This window comes from Spea bombifrons, chromosome 1, assembly GCF_027358695.1.
Source record: "Spea bombifrons isolate aSpeBom1 chromosome 1, aSpeBom1.2.pri, whole genome shotgun sequence".
Lineage (NCBI taxonomy): Eukaryota > Metazoa > Chordata > Amphibia > Anura > Pelobatidae > Spea > Spea bombifrons.
Genome location: NC_071087.1, coordinates 156,179,534 through 156,202,209, shown reverse-complemented (window position 1 = coordinate 156,202,209; position 22,676 = coordinate 156,179,534). Strand labels below are relative to the sequence as shown.

The following is a 22,676-nucleotide window of genomic DNA, read 5'->3' as shown; positions in this document are numbered from 1 at the left end:
TTCTGGATGAACAGCAAAGACTGTTTTCTTCATTTTTCAAACCACGTTATTATGTTACCTGTAAATATGAAGGTGGACGGTAACAGAACGTGAATCCCAGCACTGTGGAGGTCAAACGTGATTCCAAAGTAAATGGCAATGCTTCCGAAAACTGAAAACGCGTTGACAAAAGTCCAGTATGACGTATCGAGCCCAATCTGCGAAAAAATATAGATTTAGCACAAAAAAATATATAATCCATACTATACGTTGAGGATGATTTTGGGGAAACTCGAACTTATGAATGAGAAATCTATATCAGCCATGCCTGTTTAGTGAAATTAATAATGGACAAGTGCGGTCAAAAGGGTCACGCCATTTGCTTTCCATGGATGTTCCCTTAATAATAATATATAGTGTGTATCGCTAGACCCTGCAGAGCCGCCAGGCCCAACTCAGCTTGTTCGTCTGTTTAGCACGCTAGCGTATAACAGGCACAGGCTACAGGGTTGATATCTGGAAGCTGTTACTAAGGGGAGTAAGCAATGTGACCCCCAATGGCTGCGTATGGATGCGCTGGACACCCACCAGTGCTGCCTGCCAGGAACCGTCAGTAAAGTGCCAATGAGTGGAGATATTGCGCGTTTCACTGGAAGAAAGGCTTTACTGATGCCCAAGGTAGGAAGCCATTAGCGTACCGCCATTTAGTATACAATGGCCCAGATGGCTGAAACCTGCTTACTTGGAAATTGACGGTGATGATAAGGGCAGTAGCCGTCGTAACGGCAAATGATTGATAATCTGAGGGGGCCTCTCCGTCTTGTCCCATGGTTAACAGGAAAGCGCCGTACGGAATAAAGAAGATAATAAGTGAGGTGATGATGCCGTGCAACAGACTCAAAAAGAACTTCTTGTAGTTGAAGAGCATGTCTTTTTGCCCCGGGATGTACAGACGCGGGAATCGTAGGCTTAGCTTGTCACTCACATCCTAAAAGGGGGGAAAAAAAGGAACCACAATAAGATTTAAAAAGACTTTTTGTTTTGCCAAACATCGGTTTAAACATCAATGTAACATTCTCCGGCATCTGTAACTGTGGTCCTGCGGTGGCCACGGTGTTAGTCGTGTGCTGACCTCATAAAGTAAGAACTACTACCCTGTTTAATGTATGATGTAGGTACCCCGAGACCATGCAGTATAGGGGATCAGACAGGTCTCCTTACCTATAGAGAGACCCCGACGTGCATGAGGTCTGTAAGAAATGCACCCCCTCCAAAAAAAAATAAATAAATAAAAAAGCAAAGCAAAACCACCTTACGGTGACTTACCTGATCCAACAAACCAACGAGCAGCACCGGCAGACTGGAGTATATCACGTTGTAAATGGCAATGAACCAGTCTTCATACACAGTCTGAAAACAGACAACAAACCACATGAATTGTTTCACCGCAGGTCCAATCGGTTCTGCCCGTTATTGTCATGTTAGCATACCTGGGAGCTTTCTAAATGAGCGGACCCTGAGACTTTATGTAGTTACTTGCCAAACGTGTTAACTAAATGGTTCTACTTCAAGGAAACCTTGAAGATACTTAATTGAGTCACCACTTATTGGGAGGCCCAGGTCATCTCTGGACTGTGTGACTGAGACCGGGGCAAAAAACCTGACACTCTGGGTCAAACCCCGGGAGTTCATTGGTATGCAATGGTGTGTGGTTATTGGGTTTGTGTTTTTGCCAATACTGTGACCACAAGTAGGATTTGATTTTTGTAAAAATCAAGATCCATAAACCTCTTTTTCCCCCCACTTTTTTCCAGTGGCACCCCAGTTTTTTTAAAAAAAATTAGCTTTTATTCACTAAACTTGTGTTTCAGCGCCTGACTTCACTCTACATTATGAAGGGCCAACTCCAGTGAGCTTCTGCTTCAGGGAGAGCTTGGCTAACCCTGTATAATTTATCATTAAAATTTTAAAATATCATTAAAATTAAGTCTCCTCACACATTGAATAACGCATTATACAGAGCCAGCTCAGCATTTGCCTTACATAATGAATAGCGGAGAGTTAAAAACACAACTCTCCTGCAAACTCACCGTTTAGTGAATGGAGCCCACCATCTATATTAATAAACACTGACCACGACAGCAGTCACAAAAGGAATTCTCTTTACCTGGGCAGAAAATCCGTTAAAGAACGAGTACCAGAAATGAACCAACGTAAACGCAAAGTTTTTGTAGAAGAAGTAACGTAAGAATTTGCACATCCGAATATACGACCACCGTCCGTGAACCAACAGGAGTCTCTGAAGGTATTTAAACTGAGCGCAGGAGTAGTCGCTAGACATCACGGCTTGCATCCCTTCCTGTCCGCTTATTCCAACACCGATATGGGCAGCTGCAATGAGTACCAACATAATTCAATTACGGCATTATTCTGAAATGACGACCGTAACAGCGTACTTCAGGGGAGGAAAAAGGGACAGAAGGATTTGGGAACGACACGATAGCATAACTATTAATGACCCGCTGGCTCAATGCTTCCTTACTTTTGATCATGTTGACATCGTTGGCTCCATCTCCTATAGCCAGCGTAATCGCTTTCTTGTATCTCTTTACCAAGTCGACGACCATGGCTTTCTGTTTGGGGGTCACCCTGCAGCAGATCACGGAGCTGCACTCGCACGCCAGGTCCACGAAGTTCCTCTGTCTCTGCTCTTTTAAGGCATCGGCTTTCAGTTTCTCTTGTAAACTCTTCTGTTTCTCTTCTTGGGTCTTGGGGAATTTGAGCTTCAGACGTTTCTTCTTCTTCTTTTTCTTTTCCAGGAGGATTTCGTTCTGTTTGTAGGAAATATTAAAGGTAATCCACAAGCTACTATAAAAGTGCCTAAAATAAATCTGATATAAAATATAAAAAATATGAAAATCTTCACCATTTAGTTTTTATTCTTTTAATTGTGCCACCCCATTAAAAAATTAGCATAACACATCTAATCTTCCCCATCATCCTTCTTTACCGGTATGTTTAAACCTCTTTGATTGATATTAAAATTCTTATTTACTCTACTCTATTGATACAGCGCTACAGAATCTGCTGGTGCTATATAATTAAACGTAATGAATGGGTTTAATACCTGATCGCCACCCTGTTCCACTAACTGGACTCCGTAGTACGGGACACCAATAAACCTTAGCAGATCTGACATTTTATTTATTTTAATCATATAAAACACAGAAACTTGTAAGACACTATTTCAGTTTCTATGGCAATAACCTATCAAGTGCTTGCTTTGTGTCACATGACAATTAAGCATTCCTAGCAAAAAAAGTCATTTGATTAACTCTACTTGAATAAATTTAGTTTATTTAGTGGGCATTCAGAAGTACTTATTATGATATATCTTGTCTAATGCTGTTACAAATATGTTAAAAGTAGGTGGAATATCCCATTTAAGATACAGAAATGATACCACTATTGCGTTCAAATTTTGGTCCAATATTTGGTAGTAATAAATGGCTTAGATTGCTGTGTGATAATGCAAAAAATAAAAAATAAATAATAATTATATATATATATATATATATATATATATATATATATATGAAAAAAAGTATAATTCATAGTTTATGGTTATTAAAAAAAAAAAAACACTAGTTTGTCATTCGAGGAAACGTTTTTGGCCATCAGGTGATGCATGCTTACCAACCAAGATCCGGTTATAATGAGCGCACGCTTCTGGTCCGACTGGAAAAACGGCTCATTGTTCGTCATGGACCCTGGGACTCCTCCTGCCCTGTTCTTCTGATTCTCCATTCTGGTCTGTAGAAGAGGTCTGCGCGATAACAGATCAGAAAAGGACTTTAGTAGTCCGTGCACTCAAGCCGACACCGATTGATAACTACAATGGAGATGAACGCTACCAAAATTCTGTATCTAAACAAAACTTCCCTGTCTATAAGACGAAACAAAGCCCTCTTTCTGTGTCTATGGAGTAATAATAATGCAGCGACATCCATATTTACCTTTCATAACCCGTTATCGGACATGTGTCTTAACTTTGAATTATTACAGTAGTTTAAGATTAGCTTTCTATTTTATAGCTCGTCTGACATCAACCAAGGAAGAGCAGCTGCGCTTCATTGGTTGATGGCAGAGGAGGCTCCTGTCGGCGACCAATACAGTTGCTCGTACAGACCTTTAAAATCCTGGCACCAAAGCTGCAGCGTAGTGCATACCGCATTAAAAAAAAATAAAAAAATAAAAAAAAGATAACGATGAAAAGAAACGAACAAGAAGAATGCACACGAATATTCGCCCCAAACCGAACACAGGAAGGGGCGAATCTTTGTGGAATACGAAGACGAAGAGTTGGGCGGCGCCCAAGTCTATTAATAATCCCACAGAGATGATTCATTTTACTCACGTTATGTCTTCTCCATAGCAAATAGTCGTTTCCTCTGTTAAAAGTTCACAAGAAAATCCGATGTTTTCAGCCGTTTCTGGGGAGGGATCAAGAGTCTGCAGTTAGGATGTTTCTTATATTGAAATTACATTGCGGTTAAATGGTGCCGGCCGTTATTTTTATGTAGCTGCATAAAATTGTACAATTTTTCTGAGTTGTCAGGCCCATCGAATCTGCCCCACAAAGCTTATTTGGCCCCAGATCTTATTTTATAGCCAGAATAGCATAATGCCTATCCTGTGCATGTTTAAATTACTGACTGTGTTAATGATTACTACTGGGAGGCTGTTCAACTTATCTTTCACCCCCTCAGTGAAGAAGAAGAAAAATACCGCCAGAAACGTAGTAGTTAAATGGATTAATTAAAATGCCTGTAGGGATAATCCAAGAATGATGGTCTGTTTGTGACGTTGAAGGACTGGAGCTGTGACAACGATTCTGACATTTTATTTATTATAAATTCACCTGCCAACATAATGTCCTCAGGAAGCCCTTACTGCATCACCTCCTGTGAGCCACACATGTCTCAGGCCTCCAAGTTGAACAACTTTGACCCAGATCATGGACACCATTAATGTCTGTCATCTAAATTTGTTTTTATAAGGGCGGGGAGATATGGTTTAAAATCCAGGCTGGTCTGTAAGACGGAAACATCCCCCTCTCAGTCCTATGACACATAAAATACTATTTATCTACCTCTGGTGCCTATTGCTGACACTCCATGAATTCCATGCATATGGTTCTACAGCAATGTTACGAGTTCTCTGACCTTGGTACAGAATCAGCAGACAAGGGACTTACCCTTTTTATCACCGGTAAGCATCCATATCTTTATGTCGGCTTTAGCCAGTTTGGCGATCGTTTGAGGGACTTCATCTTGCAGCTTGTCTTCGATAGCCGTGGCCCCCAATAACTGGTGAACAAATCAGAACGTTCGTAAGAGCCTGAAAGTTCATAAAGTCAGACAAGCTGGAACTTGGAAAAAGGTAATTAAAGGAACGAAACACACAAAGGTGCTTCTGCAACCTTTCATACATCCAGACATCTTTAAGGCACCGGTGGCCATTATCTTTGAGATAAAATCCTGTATAAAAAGTCTGAATTAAAAACTTGCTTTTAACACCCATAGGCCCTCCTTCACAGGGGCCAATGGACACCAAAATACGACATCATATTCATCACATTATATTCTTTAGCCATCATAGCTTCGTTCCACTCACCAGTAACTCAGTTTCAATCTCCTCGTACACTTTATCCAGAGCCTGATCCCGATCATTCATGGCCACGGTGGCCTCCATATACTTTTTGTTCCATTTCTCAAAGTCTTCATTGCTTATGTCCTTGTAGCTAAGGCACAGGGTCCTCAAAGTCTCATTAGCAAAAATCTGTACCAAGGAAGAATAATAAAATCATTGTTGAAATTGTAGCAGCAGCTGAAAAAATTTGGATCAACGGGACTTACGGAGAAAGCATTTCTGTGTATCATATCTAGGTACATTGATGATCTTCTGTATGAAGATAGCAAGTAAAAACACAGCCTTAAATGGTGATGTTATGTAAGTTCTAAATTATAACTTCTAATTCATACATTCCATCAAAACATGCACTTGGGCTTCTAGAAGCACCAACATATGCAGAATTAAGCTTGTATTCAGAGTAACCGAAAATGGCTGAAGACCACCATGGAGAAGAAGTGTTGAGTAGCGACTCTCTGCTAAACTCCATGAGCCGTAACATTCCGGACAAATCATCAATGTGCAAACTTACATCCAAAGCCTCTTGAGTCACTTCTTTGATGGGATTGCTGGCGTGCAAACGTTCATATATGACAGTATCAGCCCCCTTACAGTAAAGCCTGATGTTTCCATTGGGTTCTCTCACTGTATAAAGAATTATAAATAAATATATAATCAGTAGAGATATCTGCTAACATTCTAAACGTACAAATTAAAACCTCGGTCCGCCTTAAACAACACTTTATACGAGCATTCTATTATTTACAGTACACTGTTTACAAAGGATGATACCAAGTTTGACATTGATGTGAATTTAATTCCAGGGGGGGACATCATGCAAAAGGGTTCAAGGTACATGAGCCCAGAGTCCTGCTTACATTGTGATTGAACGAATGGCCCTCATTGAACAATGGTTTCCAAACACTTTCTTCTTGTTCAAGGCTTTTTAAGTTTGAATACAAACTTAACTCAAGAATAAATCCTTAAGTTTAATGCTACATCTCACCTATTATAGACATGCGCTTCCGGTCACTGTTAAAGTCGAGAAGAGCAAGAACTTCGTAGGTCACCTCATTTCCCATCTCGCTAATTGTGATGGTGCTCTGGGTCCTTGACAAGAATACAAAACCAAAGTTCCTGGCGGCAGTGACTAAAGCCCCTTCATCCGGAGATGCTGACTGGTAAATTATTTCACCCGCTGTAAGTGAAAGAAATAAACGTTATCCCAAAATAGAGTCCACGAAAAAAAGTCCACGTAGTAGAATGATCACGTAGGCTTCTAACATAGCACTTACACTCCGTCTTTTCCACCATGACAGTGTGGCACAGGGCAAGTAGCTTAAAAAATAGGTGTACTTCTTTATTCTTATTTGATCGGATCTCATCAATTAAGATGTTGTCATTGAATGTAAAAGTCACATCAGCCAAGGGGTTCCAGCTGAAGTCTACGAGCTGTAAACACGAAGAAACAAATGGTTAGGAATCAAAACATTTGAAATCAGAAATTTAATAAAACATCCAAAGCTTTCACAAGCTTTACCCAAAGACAAATTAAAAGAAGGTCTTGAGGTTCTTGACAAAGTATTTTGGTTTATCTTCAGCAGGGCGGTCCTAGACCAAGTGGCACTCCAGGCAAAAATATTCCCTTGCTCCCCCCATTCCTTTACAAAGATGGCAATCAGCCTGTCTAGGCTGCCAATATTTTTAAAGCCAAGCAGCGACAAAGCCGTACAGAGTAGGGTACAGAGCAATTAGTTGTTATGCAGGCGCAGCTGAGCTAGGCACACAGGGTAGATCACACTCAGACAGAGAATAATTACTCTACTGCTACGCTGTACAGCTCCTTCATTGCTCTGCTCCTTACATGTCACTGTATGCGACCTTCCCGGCTCATACACCCTAACACTATATGCAGCCACACACTCTAACACCATACACTGGCACTCAATGTACAGTAAGACACACTAACGCTGTACATGGACACTCCACCCAGTTTAACACCGTGTACAATAACACCCCTCCATACACACATCCACTCTATCACTGTACACGGATACACCCATACACACTAACACCATATACTGACACCCAACGCAGTCTGATGCACCCACACACTCTAACACCATATACTATACACCCAACTCAGACTGATACACCCACACACTGACACCCCACACAGTCTACCATTGTACACTAACACACATACACTCATAGTAGCACTGTACACTGACACTCCCCTCATGTGCACAAACAGCATGCACTGTCACACCAAGTCTAACACTGTTTGCTGACATATACAAAGTTTAACTTGTACGCTGTCAGACAGACATTTTCACAGTTTCTAGACTCAGCGAATGACCTTTTTTTCAACAATACTAAATAGTGGGTTAAAACATGCTAGAGTAATTTATACTATACACACATATACACTGCCCTTACAAACAAAGGAATACCCATACACACAGACATTCACGCTTGCCCTTACAGCCAGACACTTACTTGCACTAACATACAAACACTTTAAAAACACACCCCCCCTCCTTTCTCATTATCTCCCCCATTTCTCATTTTCTCTCCCCCTTTATCTTCATAACATGGTGGTCCCGTGGTAGGAGCGTGCGGTCGGTTCACACAGACCTCTGTTTCAATGCTCCCTCGCAGTATGCATGGCTTTAGTGCTGAGCCCCGGAATATGATATCATTAATAGCCAGCGAACGAGCACTAAATCATAAATCTGCATGAACAAACGTCAGACTTCCTTCATTTTGGTCTGGCTAGAGGGGTTCCATGATCGCCATAGTCAACCTTGCAACTCCAAGAGGCAGCCTTTGCCGACTTGTACTAACACCGGCCATGAGAATGAGTTTTTGAAGGCTGTATTGTGAAAATGCTGTAACCATTTTAATTATAAAAGCTCAAATTTGACTTGCATGGCTTTCAACATAGCAGCTTATTAAATATTTTAAACACAGTAGGAATTCACCTGTCACGTTTGGCTTACACCGACCATGCCAACACACAGGTAAACAAGGCTGTGGACAGAACTGTAAGAGGTCCATAAGGTCGCTTGCAGTTAGGAGAAGCACAAACCTCCACTCCCTGTACTATACCACCATATAGAACCCCATCACACGTTATATATGGGGCTCTGGGAAGTTGCTGGGTTTTACAAGGAGTCTCCAGGTAGAGCTCTGTGCTATATCTACAATAACCGGCATAGTGCAGTTAATACAGTATTACATTGTAGAATTTTCTTAACTAACCTCGTTGATGGTTTGCCCACTTGTTTGTCTTTGTTCACCTTAAAAACAAATGACAAAAAAAAACACCAATGAACTGAATGATACAGACCTTTAGTGTTGATGGCAAAACAGAAACCATAATAAAAAGATTTATATAAAAGATTCCCCATGTGCACAGACATATATATATTATATATTAAATCAAGCCAACAGCAGATATAGCTCATGGGATGTGGTTCCAGCACTTACTTCTTAAATATATCATAACAACAACGTATGCAAGGGATATTCATAAATCTATTGTCAACATAAGACAAGGCTAAGGCAAAAGAAAGGTTTTAGGTCCTACAGCGGTTAGATAGATGATACGGTTAGATGAGCCATATGCACATTAGATATTTTTCTAATAATTTACCATAAGTCTCCCCGTTGATGGTGCATTTCTTGAAGGTCATGATGTTTTGCGTCAGGGTTCCGGTCTTATCAGTGAAGATGTACTGGATCTGACCCAGCTGTTCATTTAAAGTGGTCGTCCTTGCTTTGGCCGGAGTGTCCTTTGGGGAGTAGTACATCTGTAGGTCCCAGTTGATGAAGTAGCTTTGACCCAGTCTGATCACCTCTACGCTGTAAATCAGACACCAATTATTACAAACACACTATAGAGGACAAAGCCTAACATGTTGATGTTGACCATTATTCATCAATAGAGGAGAGCCAGAATTTTTAATTAGCATTTGGACAACACTAGGATGCATTTGGAAATTATGTATGAAATGCTCACCTCACATAAAGGGATATTGGTACCATGGTGTTGAGGACAATTATATAACCCCAAAAGCCTAAAAATCCTCGATAAGATGGAGAGTAATCTTTGCCATCATCCAGATACCAGGATACATTCCTTGCTCCGTATTTGGCTTCCCAAAATCCCTGCCCAATGGCGAGCCCAGCAGCGGCAAGGGCGAGAAGAACAAAGATCTGTAGAAAAGAAATAAATAAATCAGTTAGGGATCATATGAATTACTAACATCTAATAAGGTTAGCTGATCAGTATGGATCGACTACATGGTATCAGGCTTCAGCCCGCGTCTTGAAGAAACCATCCGTTATCCCCACTTTGGAGACATCCTGTCCATTAATGTCTGCACACGACAATGCATATGATAGCTTCACAGTCCCTTTTGGTGTGGTCCATTTTGCAAATGTATGGGCGGATACAGCAGAATCCCCCCCCAAGGCATTTGCCCCTTTACTGTAGCGTAATTACCCCCCCCCAAAGACTTTGTGTGTGTATAAGGAGCTTGGGGGCAACCACCCTAACATACTTACATGCACAGTAACATACTAACGCACACACACAGAAACATACTTACTGGCTGAGGAGGAGGCAGTTGTTCCAATTCCTCACATACATCACCTAGGCTCAGACTCAGTTCAGTGTGCTGGGACTGAGGGAGCGAGGCCCAAAGGCCCAGCGTTATGCCCGGCTTGGGGGGTCCTTTGCAATGCAGGAGGCCTACATTACACCAGTGCCCCTTTCCCCACCAACTAAATGCCATGCATGTGATACATTAGACAGAAAACATCTCTCTGCACGTACTAAGCTCCAGTCAGACCTAGTTCTTCATACAGTGGTCTTTTTAGACCCCAATGCATCCATTGATTTAAAAGGGAGCCCTTTCCTGACTGATTGGTTGCTTCAGGGACTATCCCTTTAATTGTGCATTATATTACCAAGTAATGGTGATGCATAGATCACCTACACTCTACAATAAAATGTACAAATTATATGACAATTTATTCAACACATTCAATGAAACAGACACTTGGTAGCCAATTCTCATCTGCGTTAAAAATAAAAGGCTCTGCGGGTGCAACATGGACAGTAAATTACAGCGACAACAACAAATAAAATCTAGTAACGTATATACGTCTGCACACTAAGAAATGACACATATGGAACATCTTTACCGTGTACACCATATAATTCATGAGGTAGTCAATTTTTGTTCTTTTCTGTGTGGTTTTTCCACTGTTCCTCATAATTTTAGTGTCGGCACCTAAAATATATAATAACAAAACTTAATCTCACTAAATATCCATGTAAATTTACAAGACTGATAAAATATTGAACCAAAATCATTAGGAATACTGAGGATTCCGAGAGCTCCATGGTATATCCCAAATTAAAAATATTCAGACAAAATGGCATAATAACCCACGTTAAAGTGTCACTTCTAAACCTATGCTACAATCATAATACAGACTTTCACGTGCGGACAGTGGAAATTGTAAAATAACGCACTTTTCTTTTTTATACACAGAAGCTTAAAGCTCCGTAAAGCTTACCCGCAAATAAGACCAGCCCATGGCAGCAAAGGGTGTTCCTGACCGTGCAACCACGAAGCAAGATTTTATCAGCATCAAGACCGTAACTCATTCCTCTCCAGTGTAGCGTCCCAAGAAACCTATCCAGGCGATTATTCGGTTCTTCGCATGTAACTAGCCCTTAATAAATAAACCAAAAATTAATAAATTCACTAAATTAGGCAGGTCTGATTTGTGGCTGGAGGTTTCCTACATATGTTTATATAGTATAACCGAAATCCAGTTCCAGCACTGTAAAATGGAGTAAACATTATATATTTAGACAGCCATGCAGAGAGGAGCTGGATCACAAGAGCTTACAATCTAAAGGAAGCTGGAAACTAGACAATAAGAAATATGGCTGTAAAGTGCATGGTTTGCACAGTCCTTGTAATATATTATATTATATATACACACACACACACACCTATATATACACATATACACATACATACACACACAGTATGGCTTGAAAATATTGTAAGATACTTTTTAAGGACTTACCATCAAATTCAGCCAATGCAGCTTCTTCTTGGAGAAGCTGATCTGTTATTTCGAGGGACATTCTGAACTTTAGGTTGGTTTCCCTAAAACAGAAAAAAAGAACAAAAGAGATTTGTAGAATCCAGTCCCATCAGCAAAACACACAGAAATCAGGTAATTGGTCTCCTAAAACGTTTCTGTGCTAATATACTACAGGTGTTCGTATTCCTGCACTTCACTACAGATTACACTATTGATGGATATTACGGGTAATGCATGGCCGGGACTGGCCATTTGGCACACCAGGCTAAGGTTAGCTGGAGCGCAAGGCCAGCGGCTAAAATGCCTGTCTGCTTGCTACATGACCATATCCAGCCATTGGCAGCAATTACATCATCAGGTGGCCACCAGCCTTAAATTGCCAGGGCCACCCAGTCATCGCCATCCCATCCTGGAGCGATAAGATCTGAAAATCAGCAGGAAGACCCCATTGGCTGCCCTGGTGATAAGGACACCTGGGAACAACCAGGGTCCGGCTACGTGACCGCTCTTTTCCACTGGTGTCGGCGGGCAGTCCCATTTCTGGAGGGGAAGTGGGCAGGGAGTGCGGCGTGCCGCACTGTCGCTTCACCAACCTGGAGTTTTTTCCGTGGTGACCTGGAGAAACTGTGCTTCACTCAGAGTCTCCGGTCAAAACCCCGGAGAGTTCCCGGGCATGGTGATATGACCACTTTTCACACGTGTATGCTGATAAATGGCATGTACGTGGGCACAGGCGGAATGCTGCATTGGCGGTAGCAAAGCTAAATGACCCTCCAGGGCTGGGGTTGCCCCTGATTGAGACCACTTTTTAGATGGCTATTAAGAAGGGAGCAGAGCAGCAACCCCTATAATTATTGTACAAGCGTAATCCAATTAACTGATATTACCGCTTACGTTGCCAAAAATAGTCATGTACTCGTAAAACAAATATATCGTTAACAAAAATACTAGCTGATCTCTATATCTGTGACGATTGGTGACTATTTACTTTAAAAACAACATCTATTTTTAATATTTGAACAGCTCACACCTGTCTGTGAAAAGGTTTACCATTGGGACATATTGACACAAGCCAGGTGATGGCTGTGTATTTTCCCACTAGACTCGCCCTCTGTAAAAATACGGTCATCACAAAGAAATCTCTCCTAACCTGGCATCAGAAGGTTAAAAACATTTTATTATTACACTTGGGTGTAATAAGCTTTGACTACTCCATACTTTATCCATTTACAGGTTCCAATAGATAATGAACAGCCACAGGGAGGAGAAGGGGAGAGGACAGCTCACAAAACAGATCCAAAAACAGATTTGAAAACGTGATTCTGCACTAAACACACATTTAAAAGTATATAAAAAGTAAAAAAAAAGCTGTTTTGGGTTTTTTTGATATTATAACACCCCAAAACAGTAACTGGCAGTCTTCCCACTACTTTGGGATGTTTGAAGCAGCCAATCAGTGGCAAGAAATCACTCAATGGGGACACTTTCTGCGCATGCTTGTGGTAGGAAGGGATGCCGGTGTATTTGGCAAGCCGGGGACTTATTTGGCCAGACACATTTCCTGTAAGTCTAGGAGCCGGGGGGGGGGGTACATATGATGACCGGAGCATCCCCGAGGACAGTAATACAATGAGAAATTAGCAGACGCCCCGGTGTGATTATAACCCATGAGAATACACGAAGTCTTACCCATCCAGGTCTGCAGTTTCTACATAACACAGGCTGTTTGGTTCCGAGCTGGATAGCAATAACACGTCTGCCTGTAAACACACCAACCAGGGATCAGATCACATTGCATTTTAAATGGAACAGCCTCCAAGCAGAGGTGGTAGAGGGTAATACAGTGAGGGGATTTAAACACACATGAGATATTCATACGGCTCCTGAATCTAAGACATAACCAACGACTGATTACGTTTTTAATGCAGGAAAAATTAGCTGAATGGGCCTCATCTGTCATCAAATTCTGTTTCTATAATATACAGTTTGCCGTTTTCTTGTCTGGGAAGTTATGCAAACAAAACATTCTTTTATATAGTTCACAGCATGCCTAACGTAGTCAAAGATTTATAGAACGAAAGTGATGAAAAGTATAAATGTAAGTACCGGTGAGAAAGAAACAAACCAAAACATTTTTTTAAAGGGATCTCTTTAAACCTCTGATTTACTTTTTACATATCCTTCGTCAGTGCAGTGTTAAAACCTATCCTGTAGGGGGTGCTATTACAAACTAGGCATTTGTACGTATTAATATTATGTTTCTCAACTAAAATGTATTTCTTTCCGCCTTAACCGACAAACAAGGGAGGGGACCCTGAATAGTTAGTCAGTTTCTTAATTTGACTTCAGACAGGGAAACACACTTACTGGGGGTAATCTTTTGATCCCAGCAGATTAAAGAAATAAAAGATGAGATTACAAGGTACTTCCAGAAGATGAATGACAAGCAGCTAACCCTTCCGTTCGGTTACAAAAGTCATAAATTCACCCTTAATTCTTTATATCACCCCAACCAACTGCACCTCCGGTCTTTCAGTGCATTTGGCTATTGGAGCCTCTTTGGATGGGCAAATTAATCAACAGTCTTCTCTTCATTCAGTATTTAAGAGTAAACCCTTATGAGACAGATTGGTTCTTCCTAGGAGATCATTTTTCCCCTAATTTTCTTTTTTTTACTTTGTAGAGGGGGCCACATGCGATTTTTTTACAATTCCCTCACTTTTATACCAACATGCCAGCCAGCAGATCTGACAATATTTCCGTGGGGACTGAGGAAACAAGAAGTGATATTTAACTGCCCCTCTATGGGCTGATCGTTGCATAAAAGGCAGCAGTCATTTTAATTTTGATGAGGAAGCCTGTTAAAAACATAGAAGACTTCTGTCTGGAACGGGCAAGATGGCCACCGGTCATCTCAGGAGCCTCTAATACACTATAGAAAAGATAGGCATGTTGGCCTGCTTTTTTGCGAACCGTGTACCACACTGGTTAGTAACCAAGGATAAAGAAACACTTTTATAGTGACATAACTTTATAATGAATCCAGGTCAGACTTGGACTCCCCGTCATCGTTTAATGGCCCCTTAGACCTGTGTCTGTCTGTCAGCACGAAGGACTGTCGACACTTCATTAAAATATAAAAAAAACTTGACTACAAAAATGATACGTGAAACTGCATATTTGAAAGTACTTGATTTAGCAAAATAAAATTCCAAACACTCTTCATTATGGATAGGGACAACACGTACCGGAACAAACTCGTTTTTGTTAATTCGGATGATGTCACCAACGCGAATATTTTTCCATTTAGTCTCCTTGAACCTAAGAAGAGATGCAAAATAATACAGATATCGTTATTAATCCCTCAAAGGCTGTTTAACAATGTTAAACTAGCTGGAAATGAAAGCAGGTGATTTTCCCCAAATACTGCGTTTTATAGTTCTATACACTAAATAAACCAACATAATTACCTTTAAATATATATATAAAAACCCCATATAGCATTGGTATTGGCACTGTTTGTCATGAAAAGGTAGGAGGCCAAGGAAGAGAGAGATCAGGGCAGGACATTAAAACTGGCTTTGTCACAGACTGCCACCAGTCTAAGCTTGTGTGAGTTTAACTAAGTAACTAAACATTTTCATAGTTGATTAGGTTGAAAAAAAAGACATATAGCCCATAAATGCCAACCATTCCACTAACCCATAAAAGATGACAAGATACTTACACTGACAAACAAAAAAAGCACAAGATTATTGTATTTTAGTTAAGTCAGCTAATTCTGTGATGGCGACCAGCATAAGTCATTGCGATAAAGCAGAAGTCAAACTCGAAAAAGGCAGACTGTCACCAAACTGAAGGAAGTCATGCAATGTCCTACTCAACAGATCAATGGGAAAACCATCGCCTTACAGCCCGTGGACAACGGTTGTCTTTATGGAACGGGGCCCGGGGCAAGTTTCTCACTATGGCCTCCCACACCCAAATGCAAGGTGAAGGCTCTTAAAATGACAAAGCTTCCTGGTCTGATATGATATCCCAGTTCTCCACACCAGCAGGTGATGTAACCATGAGGAAGAAAGCGCTTCTGTACAGGTGTGTTCTGGCATTGGCTCAGACCTCCAGGGGTCCGAGGGAACTCTGCCATTGACCCCTTATTTAAGTCTAGCACGAGGCAAATGAACCTAAAGACGGTCTTGCCTGTACCAACCAACACTAAAGCTGACCTCCCTGAACATTCAATGAACATAACCTCCCATCTGCACCCTTGTTAGGATCACTCACTAGATTTTCTAGGGACGTTTTTCTTTCTTTTTTTAAAAACAAAATTTTCATAAAATCAAAACTATTTTTTTACACTAATAGTAACAAATTCACAATAATAGAATAAATTGCAAAACGTAGCAGGTAATTTTACCTTCCATCTTCTATAACCTCGCACGGCCGGTTGTTAATTTCCTTGTCCATTTTATGCCGAGCCTTTAAGAAATTGAAAAATAAATATATATATATATATATATATTAAAATTGTTAGAAAAATAATACATTTATATCTACTTATGAATACCAGATATTTTTGTAGAATTCTAGAATTCTAATTCCATACCACCCCGATGCTGAAAAAGCAGATTTATTTTGTTGTTGATACAATAAGGAACATTCTTTAATGATATTGTCAAGTTTTTATTAACAGTCTAAAAGAGAACGTACATGACGATCACAATTACAGCTCAGAGTTACAATATGGCGCGTTGTATTTTGATGGCCTATGGTTATAACATTACAAATTGTTTTAATTAAACCAAAAGGTTAAACTCTTATGATTCCAGTGGGGGAAATCATGTTTAAATGGTACATTTAAAAGTGAATTGAGTATTAAAAATACTGGTTCAGTAAGTCTACATTTTTTAACACAATACATAGACCATTTTATTGTTCTGTGAGTGACCGGTCCAGTTTTAAACCAGTTCTAGATGACGCCAACCTCATCAAATTTAAGTCATGCAGCTATACGTGTGAGCTGCTTTACTTCAACTGCCAAATCCAAACTGGTATTTTGAAGAATAACGTATTCATGCTAATGTATAAATTGTTATGCTAGTTCTGTTATTGTGACTTTTAGGGCAGTAGAACCCTGCGATCCCCTCATACCCAGCAAACATTCTGAGCTCCTAGAAAAAGAGAGGGGCATCGGAAGAGCAATGAGGGGCCGAGGGATGGCAGGTACCAGAGAGTGACTGTCGCTTATCAAACAGGGACTCTCTGGAAATGCCAAACTAGAAAGCAAAGAAAACATGCCCATTTCCTGCTTTTATCCAAAAACAATGAAAAAAAAACCCTTACGATGTCATCCACGAGATCTTTGATCGCAGTAACACCCAACACTAGGAGGAGGGGTAACAGGGTTGTTGCCCAAGAGACTGTGGAAATTTCAGGAATTGCCTGAAACAGAATAAAAAAAAAAAATAAAAAAAAAAATAAAAGGATTATGCAGATAAATGGTGCCAGTTTAAACACATTGTATGCTAAGCGTGAGCCGTGACAAAACCCTGGTTGCCTTTACTGTCTTTAAGCATGTAAATTCCTTGGCGGTTTGTAACGTTAACCGACGCGGTTCACTTTTGTTTAGCTTCCGTGTGATTCGGTTACAGAGAGTTCTATACATTCTAATAAATGCAAATATATTCTTGTCTGGTGTCGGTACACTTTATTACCTGCAGGACGAGCAGCCCTAGGAAATAAGTATTAGCTACTCTCTTGAACTGTTCACACAAATTCACTGGTAGGAAAGTGATAGGGTTGTACTTGTAGGTTTTGATTGCATTTCCCTAGAAAGAAAGAAAGAAAGAAACAAAACCACACAGTTAAAAAAAAAATAAAAAAAAAATACAATAATGAATATGCTAAGGAATGTCAATTAATAGGAACATTTAAATTTCCCCAGGTTTAAAGTTAAATGTTGCCCCTATACCCCCTTAATTTCTTTATATAATTACACGGTTAGGGGGGTCTTCAAGCACATGCTTCTAGCTTTTGGCAGAGTTTAATGATTTAAAAAGACCCAGTCACCTAAATAATAGAGATTACCAAAACTGCCCATTATATAAAAATATATTTATTATCTATTTCATTTTTTAACAGTTTTACATTATTTGTAATAAAAGGGTGAGATTCCTCTTGTTCACAGACCCCCCACCTCCCCCAATTTTCTGCACTAGTTATAATAATTCTTGGAATCTCTGAATTTTCCCCAGAGGCTCTGGGTTTCAAAGCCCATTACGGAGCCTCCAGGGCAGCTTTTTGTTCTCTACGTGGGGATAATTGTGTTCATGGGTCGGCACCACCATTGCTCATGGTGGACCTTTACTGGGGTCTGTGATGGACAATTTAATGATGTTCTATGGAAACATTGCCATGGACACTGGAGTCTTTGTCTATCCCTTGAAGGGATTAACCCTTCAACCTCAACCAGACTCTAGCTCTCGTATGGAAAGAGGAGGACGACGGTTGTGGGTCTTCCATCTTGGAAGGTCCAAGGGCAGATATGGCCATATAACACACAAAACAAAATCTTTGAAAAAACTGATTACTCAATTTTTTTTTTTAAATGCATTTCATTTGGCTTAAAAAAATGTTTTCCCCAATACACTGTAAAGAAACCTGGCTGATTGATAAAATATATACATATTTTTTTTTAACTTTACACAAACTGAAATCTTTCTCCATACAATTAAAGCTCAGAATACGTACTGCATATTTGCTTTTCTTAAAGCAGAGGAATGTTTTCTTCAGAAACTGCGGTTGATTGTAGAAATTTGGATCATTTGCTTTAACGTGCCAGCCGCATTCTGAAAATAACAGAGCGAGGGAAATTTATACATTCAGGTGCTGCTCTGTAAATATTTCCGCTAAGAAAAATGTTAATTTACATAAATTACATCTATACATTTTAATTAGATACTTATTTTTTGATTAAGTGCCTTTTGAGGCATAAAATGCATTAGGCGGTCTGTCTGTCCATATACCCCGAGGATGGGGCTAGAAAAGGGTTAAAAAAATAAAAAATAAAAAAAAAAAAGTTGACATATCTGTTTAAGGGATAATTTTCACAATTCTCAAAATCTTGCCCTAAATGAAGCTAAATGCCCTAAATGTGATGCTCAAGCAGCCCAAGTTTTATGCGTTATCTCCATAAAATAGATAAGACCCAGAACAGGAAACATTCATTTTAAAAAGGAAAAAAAATCCCATAAGAACAGAATTTATGATCCCAACAGATTTCAAAAGAATTTTCCAACGCGACATGGAGCATGGCTTTATGATGTATGATGAGAATACAATTTTATGTAAAAAGGACATATAGTAAGTGTTATAGTAGCCAGGATGAAATGGATTTATATAATTAAAAAAAAAAAAAAAAAAAAGGAAAATTTTAACAACTTTAAAACATAAATACATGGAATGTAAAAGTTGCTAGTAATTCCGTGTTGAGAAATAACAGGTTTTTTTTGGCTGACGGGGCCACCTTTAGTAGTTATTAAACAGTATTGTTTTCTCTCTCTTTTTTTTTTTTAAATAATTATTAAATCTGCCAATCTGAAAAGGAGATGTGTCTAAATAATTCAGCACGGACCTGTTGTTTTTTGTAATGCTGTCAACATACTGTTTGAAAGATAAAAGCTGGAAGACATAAGCTTATGTTTCACGTAGCTGACAATCAGCGATTTCACAAAGGAAAGGCTCCCAAAAGAAATAAAAACCTTAAAGTTAAAGATCCCTTTTATTATTATTTTTTCGTTATGCTGTTGTCATTATTAATTGCAGAAACCAGACACAACATTAGTGATAATGAGTATACAGGGTATATTTGTAACAGAACGGTCAATGATACACAAGTAGGGATACTTGAAAATAATGTGGGTGCTTCATAGGACATCTTTAACGACAAGGAAATCAAATTTTTTTCCAAAATCAAAAAGATTAATAAAAACATAAATCAGGACGCTATTGAATTTTAACATTGTTAACTACTATTGAGTGAAGACTGCCTATAATCAGAGACCCCTTAATCCGCTGCTCTTGGGAGGATGGCACTCGGCCGCCATCATTATGTCTAGAGTCTAGAAGCTTGCCGTGGTTCATAATGGAAATTTATAACTAATAATCGATTTATATAGTGTTATCAAGTTCCCAAAAATGTGTTACCCCTCTCCTGATCGTTGGATCTAAAAATGGAATACGGACTGTCTTTTCGGTACCCCTCTCTGCCCTAGCGATCCATGATTGATCAGTATCTTTCTCTCCTCATTGCGTGTCTGTGCGTTTAATATTTTAACACAGGAAAACATTACTTAAAATTGAATTAAAAAAGTACAATTTTGGAACAATTAACCGTGACTTGGTTCGCATGTATATTATATAGTTTTTACAATAAACCTTTTAACTGGTGTGAAAAGCCTTTAGTCTCCCCTCATTAACTACACATAATGGATGATTTGATCCTTCGTAATGCAGAGTGATCTGGAGATAAAAGTTCCTCATCGTCTTGGTGAGGGCTGACTCAGAGTTGTTCATGGAAACTGGATGGAAGGGGTAAAAACACAGAGAGGAAAGAAAGGGGGTCGGGTTCTTTCCCATTTGTATTGGGATTGCGGTTGGTCTTGTTATTGCATTTTTTTGGGTACGAGAATCTGTAGTCTCTCCAACATGTATATCCGGTGGTGGTCTGGGATTCAATGATGTCTGTATATCTGGTAATGAAGTGTAGTTGTCCTCGGAATGGCAAAGGTTTAACATGTTGTTACGACATTGGGCGCTGGCCCGGTAAAACACACTAAATGCGGTATATAAAGGTTTGCATGAGGCCCTGATTGGGAATCTGCTCGGTTCCGGTATTATGTTTGACCTCATTTAGTTTTGTTGACTTCCATCTATTTTTTGGTTCACGCTGCCCGTCTCTGCATAGGTTCGGTTAGTGGATGTACAGGTTTACATCAATTACATTCAGTACATTATTATGTATAGGTAATCCACAAGCAAAACACACCCACACACACACATATATATGGCACTGGCTCGTCAGGCATTCTTTTGTCCACTGGGCAGAGAAGCAGGCATGGGTCAGAGCTAATGAGTGCCACGCAGTGCATGTTAGGCGGTTGGGCTTCTGGGGTTCGTGGCCAACATAGGGAATTAAATTTGGTTGTTAGAAGTCAAGTTTGGTCTGGAAAAGGCTGTGTCGTTTTTTAGAGAGCATTTAACGCGTCAAACGTGCAAGGTCACGGCAGAAGTGGGCAGCTCAAGGAACAGGTGAATAACTGGAGAAATTGGGAGTCCGCAATACTATAGGGGCATTTGATGAATTAATGGATTGGGTTCCCTAATGGGCTAAGCCCCTGGGGAATAAAAGTTCCTCTTGCTGTTGCAGATTTACTGCTTGAGGGAATATCGGCAACTTGTTTTAAAGTTTGTGGGGCAATGAAGTCTTTTCCGTAGTTTATACTTGCGTCTTTGGCGGACTGGAACTAAAGAGTTAAAGTGAACATTGCTCAGGTAGCTATATCTGGGTTCATTTGTAGTCAGTTCCGGTTCTGTATTTTTATTTAAGTGCGTCACAATATGGTTAACCCTTAAACAAATTGATGTGGCCTCTCACAATCCAACAAGTTGTCTCTGCATCTTTATTTCAGCAAGGGATCAGGATCCCCTATACCGTGCACGGTCATGCCCCTGCTTCCAATCCAAGTGAAACAAACAGATAGAACGTACAGACACACGAAAAAGTACCTTTGTTTTGTTCGGCTTCTTTATTGACTCTGTTTTGCTCTGGTTCAACAGACTGAGGACTTTCCAGTTCATCATCTGTTTCATCATCGCTGTAGGGCATGACTTCATCATTAGGCGCTTGTGAGTCCTCCTCAAATGTGGTATCATAATCTGTTTCCATCTTGAGCTGGACAACGGAAGGGAACAACAACATGCAGTCACTTAAAGTGTAAATTTGGTAAAAATCTTCTGTCTTTTACCATCTGACAACAAACAACCTAACATATAAACCTTAAATGAAAAGACAGTACATCTCACTTATGCACAATACAAAAATCAACATTTAAAAATAAGCCTGACATAACTAATCTCTTCTTTCTTGGGATAGGAAAACAAACAAACAGATAAATGATATGCACATAATTAATTATATATATATATATATATATATATATATATATATATATATATATATATATATATATATATATATATATATATATACACCTTGAGTGGTGGTGGTTTAGAAGGTACCTAATGTCCATATAACTTTGTACACAAGTAACTCAAAATTTTTTAACATAAATTAAATAAATGTTAAAATCTAGAAGGCACGGTTAAAAAAAAATAAAATTACAAAAAAAAATAATTAAAATACACAGAGCCATGCCTTTATAAACATGAAATAAAGGGGGGAAAAACCCTGAGTTATTTTGAACAATAGATGGTCCTATGTTCTCCCAGGCATTGTTAAGGAAGACTATTCATAAAATGAAAAGGCCAGAGCCTTGGGTAAATAATTCATCAGATTAAATATTAACTTGAGTGAAGTATATTGGAAGGTTTATAAATCTATTGTGTACGGCTATTCAGACAGGTAATCTGGAAATGCACTGCTCCTTTGATCTGTGCAGAATAAAGAAATAATGATAGCATAACGGCAACAAGAAAAGGTAATATCGTATATACAAATAACAGCGCTTCTGATCTCACAAAAGCAATTTTCCTGGAAAAAAAAAAAAATCTTGAAGACGGGTGTTTAGCTGGGAATGGTTAATCTCACAAAGAAATGTAACGCAAGAAGCCTGAACAACAATACGGATTGC

The 22,676-nt window shown here is 39.5% G+C and overlaps 1 protein-coding gene across 1 annotated transcript in view; it reads right to left on the bottom strand.

The window, feature by feature from the left end:
• ATP8B1 (ATPase phospholipid transporting 8B1) overlaps nucleotides 1-22,676 on the bottom strand; it is a 40,549-nt gene that overhangs the window by 1,357 nt on the left and 16,516 nt on the right. Inside the window, exons 2-26 of the mRNA XM_053448184.1 lie at nucleotides 21,592-21,757; nucleotides 18,556-18,653; nucleotides 17,520-17,633; nucleotides 17,149-17,247; nucleotides 16,223-16,284; nucleotides 15,054-15,126; nucleotides 13,495-13,565; nucleotides 11,785-11,867; nucleotides 11,263-11,421; nucleotides 10,885-10,973; nucleotides 9,695-9,891; nucleotides 9,329-9,537; nucleotides 8,935-8,972; nucleotides 6,966-7,122; nucleotides 6,677-6,868; nucleotides 6,203-6,315; nucleotides 5,656-5,820; nucleotides 5,237-5,348; nucleotides 4,397-4,472; nucleotides 3,676-3,805; nucleotides 2,522-2,810; nucleotides 2,147-2,370; nucleotides 1,306-1,389; nucleotides 722-967; nucleotides 59-197 (exon numbers count right to left, since the gene is read on the bottom strand). Of these exons, the coding sequence (XP_053304159.1) occupies nucleotides 59-197; nucleotides 722-967; nucleotides 1,306-1,389; nucleotides 2,147-2,370; nucleotides 2,522-2,810; nucleotides 3,676-3,805; nucleotides 4,397-4,472; nucleotides 5,237-5,348; nucleotides 5,656-5,820; nucleotides 6,203-6,315; nucleotides 6,677-6,868; nucleotides 6,966-7,122; nucleotides 8,935-8,972; nucleotides 9,329-9,537; nucleotides 9,695-9,891; nucleotides 10,885-10,973; nucleotides 11,263-11,421; nucleotides 11,785-11,867; nucleotides 13,495-13,565; nucleotides 15,054-15,126; nucleotides 16,223-16,284; nucleotides 17,149-17,247; nucleotides 17,520-17,633; nucleotides 18,556-18,653; nucleotides 21,592-21,751 (3,379 nt within the window). The 5' untranslated portion in view covers nucleotides 21,752-21,757. The remainder of the gene's footprint in view (nucleotides 1-58; nucleotides 198-721; nucleotides 968-1,305; nucleotides 1,390-2,146; nucleotides 2,371-2,521; nucleotides 2,811-3,675; nucleotides 3,806-4,396; nucleotides 4,473-5,236; nucleotides 5,349-5,655; nucleotides 5,821-6,202; nucleotides 6,316-6,676; nucleotides 6,869-6,965; nucleotides 7,123-8,934; nucleotides 8,973-9,328; nucleotides 9,538-9,694; nucleotides 9,892-10,884; nucleotides 10,974-11,262; nucleotides 11,422-11,784; nucleotides 11,868-13,494; nucleotides 13,566-15,053; nucleotides 15,127-16,222; nucleotides 16,285-17,148; nucleotides 17,248-17,519; nucleotides 17,634-18,555; nucleotides 18,654-21,591; nucleotides 21,758-22,676) is intronic.